This window comes from Leptidea sinapis, chromosome 18, assembly GCF_905404315.1.
Source record: "Leptidea sinapis chromosome 18, ilLepSina1.1, whole genome shotgun sequence".
In the NCBI taxonomy this organism is placed as follows: Eukaryota; Metazoa; Arthropoda; class Insecta; order Lepidoptera; family Pieridae; genus Leptidea; species Leptidea sinapis.
The window spans coordinates 11,672,297-11,685,011 of NC_066282.1; the positions used below are offsets into that span (position 1 = coordinate 11,672,297).

Sequence of the window (12,715 nt, forward strand, 5' to 3'; positions counted from 1 at the left end):
TATGTCTGTCTGTTTGTTCCGTCTAATCCGGCGACTTTTATTGGCAGGTAGCTGATGTAATAAGGAGTAACTTAGGCTACGTTTATTTTAGAAAAATAAAGCAATGTCCAAGAAACGGTCTCACTCTAAAAATAATTTAAATGGCAAAACAACGTTTGCCGGGTCAGCTAGTTTAAAATATTAAAGGCCTTACAAATAAACTTGCTATAAAGCAATAACTGATAATAAACCAAAAATATGCTAATATGCTATATGTTTACAGAAAGACATTTTACTTATGATTGGTTTATTCAGATGTATAACGTTTCCCGCGATTATTTGCAAGGCTGTCTGACATTGTCACCGATATATGCAACATTTTGCATATACTTGGTTTATTCTAAGGTATAACTTTATACCAAGTTTACTTGATTTATCAATCGCAATACTTATATTTACTGAATATTAAATATGAAAGTGATGGCTGAAGGATCCAGTTCTCTAAACTCAGCTTCATTTTTTTTAATTAAAGTTATTATATTTTTTATAATCACAAATAAAATGCTCGAATAATGCCTGTATTTGTTTGCGGTGTATTTGGATTTATCATCTACTGTACTCATTAACTCTTGTGTTTTTACTTCATAATTTACATATACTTTTTTTTTTTAATTACGTAAGGCATTGAGTCAAATACGTTCGAGTATTTTTGTTGCATCACTTTACATTTTATTTATATTTTTTATATTTTAATTTAAATGATTTGTAAAGCGATGAAGCTGTGAATGTTGATTTAAAAGAGCGGCAATGAATTCTTGCCACTTCTTTTCTCAAACATTGTTGTTAAAAAAAATAAAACTTTTGACATCCATAAGTGACCGTGGCCTACATGAATAAAATGATTTTGATTAGATTTGATTTCTCTGGAAGACAAACGTGATTGTATGTAGGTATTTATTAATGTAATTAGAAGTTAAAGAGAGGATTCAATAGGATTTGCGTGTTGAATGGTGATTCGTGAGCGATGATCTGTTTAGCTCGGCTATATCGTGGCGTGACAGTCGCGCGGGACACAGAAACCTCGCAAATACTGTGTCGAGCTAATCACCTGGTTTGTGTTCAACTGTGTGCTAACATGTACTTACTGCATTGTAAGTACGTTCATTATGTACTCATATAGTTATTGTATTATTATAATTAACTCGGGGTTTTCATGCTTTTATCATTTGCACGATGCCTTCGATTAAAAGAATAATTATTCTCTGGTTTAAGAGGACTCTTTTAAACACTAAAAGATAATTGTTATATTTTTTAAAACTTCAATTACAGTATTTATTCATAATGATAATAATTCTATGAATGTAACTCTATTTTAATTTCTTATGTACTTCATGCTGGATAAATGTTTTAGAATAGAATTTACGTCATTGTTAAGGGAATTTAACTGTCTAGAAATTCACTTGAACATACATTTCCTAAGTATCTGTTATTATTGTATTAGACACTGACAGTTCACCAATTATCATTCATTCTTTTTCGTGTAAATATAAACCGTCAGCAAATGAGTCTTAACATCTAGAGGACCGAGCCTTCCAGCGCTCATTTGCCAATAGACATTGAGATGCGTAAGACACTCGGCCAATGAACGTTAACAGACCTTGGTACAGCACGTGAAGATGGTGATTTTTGGATAGCAGCAGCCAACGCAGATTCCATCACACGGTCCGCAACACATTCTGCTTGAAAATTTCAAAGTAGAAGAAACTAAAAAATTAGATTATAATAATAATAATATTGACACACTTTTACTCAAATTATCTTGCCCCAAACTAGGCATAGCGTGTACTATACACCGGTACAAGACAACGATATATTTAATACAATATATTACATACTTAAACATAAATATAAACATCCATGACTCGGAAACAAACATCCAAATTCATCATATAAATGTTTGCACGACTCGAACCCTGGACCTCTAGTTCAGTAGGCAGAGTCACTAACCACAAGGCTATATGTGTCGTCGTATATTAAATACTTGAAGCTATTTCGTTTTTGACAATTACGTCCATCAAGTCTACGTCTAGCATTCTACAAGAGTGGTTTTTGCGAGAAACTTCTTGCAACTGTAAACGCACAGCCACTTTGTGAAATCAATTACCGACTGCAGTTTTCCAGAACCGATACTACAAAGGAAAATTCAAACTTAGAGCATACTGGGCTGCCTCACCGCTTCCTATACCGTCAGACTCTTGCACCCACTCTTAATTATAATTATTTTATACTAGCTGACCCGACAGACGTTGTTCTGTATATAAAATTAAGTTTATTTTTTACCTCCTGAGATAGTTAGAAAGATATAAATTCTAGTAAGTTATTCACTTTAAACTATTCTTTCCATTTGATTTCTGAACGACAGGGGACACATCAATGGAAAAACAACATTGTTATTTTTATTTAATTCCGAGCATTTTCATATTTATTCAGCTTTCAAACCTTCTCTGGACTTCCATGAATAATTCAAGACCAAAATTAGCCAAATCGGTCCAGCCATTCTCCAGTTTTAGCGAGACTAACGAATAGCAATTCATTTATATATATATATATATATATATATATATATATATATATATATATATATATATATCTTAATTCCAATTAATCCTTAATATTGGAAATAAGTTTTTATTTGTTATTCTTCTAAAATATGGAAATACAGAAAACTCTAGATCGGGTTAGTTATTGTTTCTTGTATTGATGTCTGTATTAATTATCTTCTCTCAAGTTATCACTTATTATATTTTATCGAAGATATAAACTCATTACCCATATATAAAAAAAAAACTTTTATAAACATTTCATATTTTATTCTTAAATTTACTTCAATTAGTTATAAGTATTGAATAAAAAATATTAACAAAGTTGAATCCTCAATAATTAATGAATTAAGTAAAAGTAGATCATTTGGAATTACTTGTGTAAGTGAGATTTACATACTTAGCAAGTGAATCAGCTTATCGTAACATTATTTAACTCAATGCGTGCAGTTAACTCAATTAGCTATGTTTCCATCCTCAGGTTGAAGGATTTACAGCTGGGTTGGGAGTAGAAATGTATTGAACAATACAAAATATTTTTACTACCACTATTTCAATTTTATCTCATAAAATTGATATTTTATTAGTTAGTAAAATTTTATGCAAAAGTTAGGTAAAATAGATAGTAACGCAGTCTCTCACGAAGGATAACAAAATAATACTGACTTCAAACATGCATACCTTAAAACGAAGCAATAGAAAATGTATTTTCTATACAATATTTAAAGTTCTTACGAAGTGAAACAAAAAGATTACGACATTCAATATTACTAATATCACAACGAAAAGCAAATATTGGTGCGAGGCATTAATTACCACTAATTTCAAAATTTAAAGTATGTATGTTTGAAGTCGGTATTATGTTACATTACATTTTTAAGGTCTCAGAACTCAGAATATGTAATTCTTACGAAAGAAACTGCCGTTACGGAGATAAAGAGTTTTTAAATACAAAAATACTGTGTGTCATGACAATTTTAATAACTCTAAACATTACTAGGTGCTATTAAATTGTCATTCTAATAAATTTGGTCGGTTTAAAAAATCAAACCACTTGTGATTACACGTTATAAACTTCACGTAGTCTAAATGATGTGTTACGAAATTCAATAGAATTGTTAAAAAACGTTGGTTTGGTAAAGTTTACTATAGCATAAATGATTTTCTTAATTAGACCACAGACTGAAAATGGAGCGACCCTCAAGCTATCAAATAATAAGTTTTATTGTACGATATTAAATTTTAACCATATTTTTATGAAAAAAAAGTCCGCTCAGTTTCTTGCGCCCGTTCTTCTCAGGTCTGCGGCATAGTTTTTCTAATGGGTGGTTTGACTTTCAATAAGTGAAATCAAATCCTATTTTACTAAAAATATTTGAATTGTTAATCCTGCCATCATTTTCAATTAACATTATATTTTAACAAGTCGTGTCAGATTCTCACCCATCCACGTCACGCCTCTTCTACTTAGAGCTTACTTAACTCCTGTTAGTCGAAAGTTTTAATTCGCTCTACTTATACAGGATCTCCCTGACATTGGTGTACCCTTTTGTTAAATACTAAGATATTTTCAAGAGAGCTTAGATCGGGTAAGCTGCGAGGCGCTCTCTACTCTTACCTAATTGCCATTTTATGTTATGCACTAATGAACAGTGTAGTAGTTCGATGCAATTTACAGTACAAGTTATTTGGCAGCGGATTAGCGGGTTGTAGCATTAGCTCCACTATTGATTTTAATCTGTGTGCTTTGTAATAATGTTGTATGCATAGTTATATAAACATACCTTTCGATACCTCAGTTCCAGAGTAACACAAGTCTGAAATTCAGTATGTTTGAGATATGTATGTCTATGAACCTGCCTACTGAGCTAGAGGTCCCGAGTTCGAATCCTGGTAGGTGTAAGCATTTATATGATGAATATGGATGTTTGTTACCGAGTTATGGATGTTTATAAGTATTTATGTATGTTTAAGTTAGTATATTATATTAAATATATCCATGCCTTGCACCTACAGTACAGGCTATGCCTAGTTTGGGGCGAGATAATTTGTGTTAAAGTATGTTAATATTTATTTTATGTAAGAGAAAATGTTCCATAACGATAAGTATTTTTTTTTTTAATTTTTTTGGAGAACCCTTTTCTTAATAGTTACTCATTGGAACTGAGGTACCGCTTTGATAATTTATTTGTCTAGAAAAAATGTGACAGCTGTGAACACGACAAATAAAATCGCAAACTATTTAACCTCTATTTCAACAAACGACGCACACTACAACACAGTCACATATTATATAACGCCATTGTAAGGCGTAGCTTGTCATGCACACTTCACTAATAAACCTGGCTTGTTTTCATGTGTTGTCTAGCAGCAAGAGGCTCTATCTTCGTATAAATTATCAAAACATTAACCTATCCCTTTGTTGCTAAGGGCCTGCAGAGACTAGAAAAACTATAACTAAACAATTTGTTATTTTAACGTGATTACCCTCATTTCTGGGATTAATACCAGAAAAGAACTGTCAGGTGTACACCAATGGCTCAATAACCATAGCCATAACTATAACTAGCGTTTTGTTGAGTTCGTTGTCGTCACAACAGGTTTTTAATAAGGGGTGTCTCTTCTCTGTTTGTAAAAGGATTCAAAATGATAGAATAACCGTCTAAAATTCAATATTAATTATACTACTGTAAGTAACCCCAAAATATTAATAGCGAAACATTTATAATTTATTGTTTAAAATCTTATTTTAATAAAGTGGATGTTTAAGCTCAGGGATTTTGGTGGCCAAAGGACGGCATTGTGGAGTCCACGACTAAATTACATCTAATCCACAGTGAGGTGTAGGCGCTAAACTAACTACCCTTTAAATCTCACAAAATGAAGAACTTGCCCGAAAACTATTGAAAATTACTTAACGTATTCAAATTGCGTTTTAAACTGTAACTCGCTATCTATTTTATTTGTTTTATCAAACTATTAATATCGTTTGGCTTAGTAAACAATAGGCCCTTAACAGTGTGGGTTAGTATTATTAGTATTTCTGATTGATAAAGGTATTTTAATTTTCTCCAACATGCTTAGAAATTTGAGCATTATTTTTACAAACTTCTTTAAGATAAATTGATATTGTTGTATTGGTACATAAAAGCAGCGACCGGCAATTGCTTTATGAACATCCACATCTGTCGTGGTTTAGCGGTCAAATAAATTTAATGTTAAACTCATATCTGTTGTTCATTATTTAAAAATGGAACGATCTTTAACTCCGAAACATGGCAACGAAGGAGGTAACTTATCAAAGGTTTAATTTAAATTTCAAACTGGCTTGCAAATAACAAGCTGTACTTTGAAGAAAAAAAACAAATGAACAATTTAACGCGGGACAAATGATTTTTGTTCGTCAGTGATAATGAATTGACATGAATGACGACACCTGAATTTCAAAAGGCGACAAGAGCCGTTTAGTTTTAATTCCCGTACTTTATTTGATAAAAGTATTCTATTAGCCTTAGCTACAATTATGGACTTACGTATGTCTGCCTACCATTTACACATCATCATCACCATCATCATCATCATATCAGCCGGCAGACGTCCGTTGCTGGACAACTCCTCGCCCAAACATCGCCATGACGATCGGCCCTGCGCTGCCCTTATTCAACCTATTCTGCCGATCTTGACCAGATCGTTGATCCATCTTGGGGCCTACCAACATACCTACCTACGTCTACCGGTACGTGGGCACCATTCGAGGACTTTACTGCCTCAATGGCCATCTGTCCATCGAGCTATGTGACTTGCCCACTGCCACTTTAGTTTCGCCATCGTCTGAGCAATATCGGTAACTTTGGTTCTCCTACGGATCTCCTAATTTCTGATGAGCAACAAAAAGCTTCTTCATAAGACCCATAGTTAACCATTTACATGTTCACCAATAAATGCCTCTATTGTTGGCCGATGAAGTAATGTACTACATAAGTAATAATATTACAGATTTGTCTCGTAATGTAACGTAAATCATGGCCTTTGTCTTCTTTGTGTACTATGAAGGGAATTCAAAACACGCCAGTAAGCATCTCAAATAAAAAAGCAACCCACTGAAGACTTTTAATGACTTATAATTAAATGCATAGGACTAAAAACGCAACGAAGCAGCAAAAACTATTTAATATCGCTGAAGAAACGTTCACAAAGAGTGACGGTAAAAGCAGCCGACAAAGCGATCTCCAGTCTCTCGCTTCGACAGTGCTAGGATTAATTATTATTTTAACATTTTACTCTTTAGGGGTTTTTTAATGCTGCTATGAACAAGTCAAAAGCATTCCCGTTTCAAAAGTTACTAAATAATTAAGACGCTTTCTTAACGACAGTGTTTCGATGTTAAATACGCTGTCGATTTTTCCGGAGACGAGAGAATATTTCAAACTGCTTTTCTTTATATTTCAATAGACATTATTTTTGTTACAGATAGCAATAATATAGTGAAATGATTCATTAAAGTATTGAAGAAGAAGAAAAAGACTGGTACATAAATATGAATGAGAGGAAATGGCATTTCCACACGAGCATCTTATAACGTATTTCAATACATATTTGCGAGAAATAATATATTAATCACAATCACTAGAAAACTTAATTTATGTCAATTTCAATTAATTATTATAATAAAAAATTTAAATGTAATTTCTTGGGAGAAGTTCTTATTGCTTTTGTAAACAGGACAGGGCAAGGACAGGGTTTCTATGCATTCAGCCAATTAAACGATAATAATAAATATTTAAATTTTATTTTAATTGCGTTATTTGTTTGTTAACATTATACGTATTTATTACAAATATATTTTTTAAATTTATTATTGTACTGTAAAACAGTCATTTCATAAAATAATGTTCCGAAAACTTTTTGACTTGAAACCTCCTACATGCGGTTACGGATAAATTTTGGTAAACATACATGGAAAAGTCCTCTTTTTGACCTAAAATATTTAATAAAGTCATACTTCCCTCACCGTTTAAGTCTCTTTATCCCAGCATTATGACTAGCTATGGTATGGTAACTGTGATATAAAAGCTTCTTATGCACGCTTACCTCGGGGCTGCTCCCCATTGGTGGATCCCCATTGAGGAGTAGCTCCTCTCCCACTGGCGTGACCAGAGCGTTACGAACGAACACTAGCGTTACGCGAACGGTGATTTCATGATTAGAGGATTAATAATTCTTAATAATATACATGTTTTAACAATATTTCCTTTGTTTCAGGCAAAACTCTGCCAGTTCATTGCGTGGTGGAAGCAGTATCGTCTCTGGAAGAGGGTACTTGGAGACGGCGAGCGGTGATTGAGACTGACAGTTACGTCATTATCCCAGCGGCCACGGCCTTCCACGAGCTGGTGGCGGCAGCCATGCTACGGCTGGGATATCCGCATGAGTTGGCTGCTTCAGCTAAAGGTAAATTGTTATGAATGTATTAATGTCTAAATCTAGGAGCTATAAATAGTGAGCCAAGTAAGGCTGACTGTTTATGACTTTTCAATCAAGATCGGTTACAGTAAATTCGCAGTAAATTCGCTGTATCTCCGTTACTGATGTTCTTTTCTCTCGCTCCCTTTGCATTTGCATATACATAGGTATGCGTAAGATAGGTGATAACTGTCATGTGTTTCTGCACGTAATGACCTCTATGAAATGTGTTAATTAGGTACGCATAGATACGGATCTTAAGCGGTGTCAAATAATGGGCTGAATTAAAAATCAAATGCAATATCAATTGAAACTCCACCAACATTCCTGTGGGTTCACTGGTGTTATGGGGAAGTGATCATTTACCTCTTACTCGTGCTCTGCTATTCCATAGAAAAGTAAGAGTTCTATAACAAACCGAATTCCACCTTCAATCGACTCGCCATAAATTAGGATATCATCCCCACCATCTGGATGTGTGGCGGTCCTCAACAGTGCGGTTTTCACGGATCTTTCTCGCACTACAAAGCTATGGAACGAGCTTCCTACCGACATTTGATCGACATTCCGTCGATACAACATCTGTACCTTCAAAAAACGCACCTTCCTTAAAATCCGGCAACGCTCCTGTGATTTCGCCGGTGTTGCAAGAAGAAAGAGAATGTGGTGATCACTTAACACCACATTCTTCTTTTCCATAAAAAAAAACAAAGGACAGCTGATGTTTGAACTTACGTAGAATTTTTATTTCTTATTTTCTTATTAGTTTCATAGTGAAATAAACTGATGAATATAATTATTATTGGCAGGATCTGTGGTGATTAACAATTGGAAGCCTCTCCCGTTTGAACGCATCTCTGACGGACCCCTGGCCACTGTCGGCGATGTTCTGGGAGAACTCACAACGGTGGCAACGCTACGTATTCAGCTCCTAAGACCGAGGCCTACTCCTCTTCAGGACATTAAGGATAAGCTGCTCAGGCTCCTACTGGTACAGAGCAGACCGTTGCTGATGTCAACTGGATGCCCCTTAGATGAGGTAATTTACTTTTTTGACTAAAACAAAATTCTGATAGTTTAAGAATTTTCTAGATTAAACTTCGATGTAGCGAGCATCATCAGGCGATGTTGACTAGCCAAATGCTGACACGAGACTTTCGCCTCGTGTAGAGGCGAAATGACAAAATCTAGCGCAATTTACATTTAAGAAAATTAGTAATATTTGGATAATAATTATCGATTGTGATAATAATGACACTTGTGTTTTGAGAGTTATTAAAACAGTATTTCATATATATAGTATAAATCCCAGCATATTACGCGTGTTATTGCTACAAACGCTTTACTTAGTGAGGTGACTATAATATTATAATATCTGGCCAAACGTCATGTGACAAACAAGTGTGAAGCGGTAACTTCGGATATCCGTATAAGAATGTTTTCAGCCACGGAAAAGTGAAATTTTTGGCAGTGTACAAGTCTGCGTATAGAAGTAGTGAATACAAATTAAAATAATAATATTGTGACTTGAATTTAAACTATTTGAATTTTATAAATAAATTTTAATAAATATTCAAGAATTTTCTTTTTATCAATGTCAAACAAGAGCGTCAGATAAATAGATGACAGAGCTAAACAATTAAACTTGTCATTTCTTCTGCTATTTCTGGACTACGGACCCTAGAGCTGTAGGCAAATATTACGGCCTACAGACCTCAATTTGCCAGATTCCCCGGCTTCTTGCATTAGTTTCAACCCTTTTAAACAAGTTTTGTATTCTTTTCTGGCACTTTTTCAGTGAAACCCGGTTCTGATAATGAAACTCATATTCATATCTCAAATATTTTCTGCCACTCCAATGCAATTACCGGATAAATGACAATTAACATCTAATGTCTCATGGTGACGAGCGCAATAGTAGTGCTGCTCAGAGTTTTTGAGATTTTCAAGAATCCTGAGCGGTACTGCATTGTAATGGGCAGGGCGTAACAATTACCATCAGCTGAACGTCTTGCTCGTCTCGTCTCTTATTTACATAAAAATATACGAACTATGTATCCGCTGTACATCAACAAACCAACTCAACTAAATTCTGATACCTAATATGAAACAATAGGAACAAAATATAAAATAATAGTGTACTATTCTAATATGTTATGCATACACTACTTGAATTTAAACGCAATAATTTCATTATTCAAAACCCTATATCTAAACACCTGTCAGCGCGAATAACATCAAGAGTAGCTTATAACTATAAAGCAGGCATCTACTTCAAGTAAAGCTATACCCTTGCTATTATCGCTTTTCAAATGTTCCACAGCGTTCAAAGATGTCCCGCGATAAGAACCATATGACGTGGATATCTTCAAAACAAGCTCGTAATTCTATTCGTATTATAATACCAAAAGAATAACGCTCCTGTGTTTTTTTGGCTTTGCAAGAGTGTAGGCGTATAGTGGTATCATAATTTATACTCCGGTTTATAAATAAAATTCAAATAGTTTTATTCAAAATAGGTTTCATAATCACTTATTGTACGTCAGAACGCCATGCATTAGAAAATGCATGCCTCAGATTCAAGAAGAACGGGCGTAAGCAACTCAACGGGCTTCTTTTTTTTATGAAATAATGTTACAATATAATATAGTACGATTTAAAATTATTGTGAGATAGCCTTTACTATGAAAATAACTAGTCATTTGTTAAAATGTTTGTTTCTTTAAATTTTTTTCTTAATGATTCTTTAGGACCTAGGTTATGAATAGTGTGCAAGACCAACCAAGACGGTATAAATATCGGTTGCACTGCCTTATAAAAATATATTATCATAAGGACGTAAATATAGCTCGTCTTGCAGTGGAATAATTTCTGTACGCGACAATACGATCTCGCTACACTGAGTACATCCAGATTCCCACTGTCCTGGTAATGTTACCTTTTAATACCTGATTGTAACCTCAGGACAATGAACCATCCCCTAAAGCAACCCCCTCATTACTGGGGATCTTATTGTTTTCAAATTTAAGCCGGCTACATAATAGTCTGTATCTGCAATTGAAAATATTTTTGGCTACAGGATTTATGGATAGAATACAATATTGTTTTATTGAATTATTTATTTGTGCAAGTTGATTTAACGCTTATTTTAATTTATTATTGTATTTATAAAATATTTTTTGTACGTGTGGAGTTTGACAGACGTATTAAGAAACTGTAATATACAGTGACAGATACTGAAAGAGAAATATTGAAAATCGATGAAAATTTATAACTGCTGTGAACATTGACACAGGGATGCAACCTTCTCAAATTAATAACTGAGATGTACAGTCAGCATCTAAGAATTAAATTTATTTTAAATAATTTGATAACTAATATATAATATAATTATTATGTGTTGATTTAACATACTATTAATGTTCAAATTAATATACCTTTATTTTAAAAAGAATAGTAAAATTCACTAATTATTTGTGAAAATGCCCATTCAAAACAATATGCCCTAAATTATGCCTGAGATGGGTGAAAGTTACTTTACAGGCCTCTTTTTTTATAAAAAATTGTCATTAACTAGGTACAAAAAAAAACTATGATGTTTTTGTCTATATGCAGAAGTTCTGCTTAAAATCAGTACCTCAGTAACTATTAATTATAAAAAATAGGTAGTCAAAGAGAACTACTGACAGAAGTTGAAACTTAATATGGGAATGGCCGTGGAATCAATGAAAATTTTACAATAAGATTAATTAAATAATTTATGACATGGAAAAACGCGTATTGTAACAGATTGTTTTTTCGCCCCCCTAATCTTCACGTATACAAATATATGTATCCAAATACAGGTATATATTTTTCAATAAGATGTTTCTATAATAGATTATAAACCTATTAAAGATACTTTTAAAGCATTAGCTGCAGATTTACTTTTACAAAAGCATGTCGGTGACGAGACCTTGGATATTTAAAAACTACCCAAAGGTATTCAACGTACAGTGAACTTCAATGGCAAATAACAGTATTTAAATAAACCCCAATAACATAACTCTGTAGAGAAATAACAACATCTTAAAACACAACTCAAGAACAATCTCATCATAATGTCGGATTTCAGTTGTTGGATGGAGACAGATTATCAAAGTCTCGCTAAGTATTCGGGCCTCATTATAATTTACAAGGTAAAGACTTTAATAAGGATGAAGTAGAATTAACTTCTCTGTTCTCGTGTACAAAGTGGAAAATGAAAGAAATATAACATTTGATGCACACTTAATACATTAGTTAAATATTTACAGTTAAATCTTAGATGTTTTTATAAATCAGTTCAGAAACATAATAACTTTTAATTCTATGATTTATGGCTGTATAATATGATCATAATATTCAATTTATTTTAAGACCGTCAAGTATTTATTTATAATTTGATTTGATGGATATCGTGCGATTGGATTCAGTTCGTATACGTGATAATCGTTGGAAAATGTGGCTAGGCTTAGTAAAAGTAAGTAAGTAAGATTATACCAGGTTGACACTGAAAATTTTTAAAGTAGCCACTTGTAAACTGTAAACAATTTAATAAAAAAGGCTAAATTTGGAAATGGAACTCCTTGCAAATATTATTGAGTACGTATTTTATGCATTAATCATTTGTTTTACTATTTGGCGGCAAATTG

General features: G+C 33.3%; 1 protein-coding gene across 1 annotated transcript in view; it reads left to right on the forward strand.

Annotated features, from left to right (window-relative positions):
• Positions 1–12,715, forward strand: part of LOC126969539 (homeobox protein dve-1) — a 115,151-nt gene that overhangs the window by 94,059 nt on the left and 8,377 nt on the right. Inside the window, exons 4-5 of the mRNA XM_050815028.1 lie at positions 7,842–8,030; positions 8,852–9,081. Coding sequence (XP_050670985.1) covers positions 7,842–8,030; positions 8,852–9,081 — 419 coding nt within the window. The remainder of the gene's footprint in view (positions 1–7,841; positions 8,031–8,851; positions 9,082–12,715) is intronic.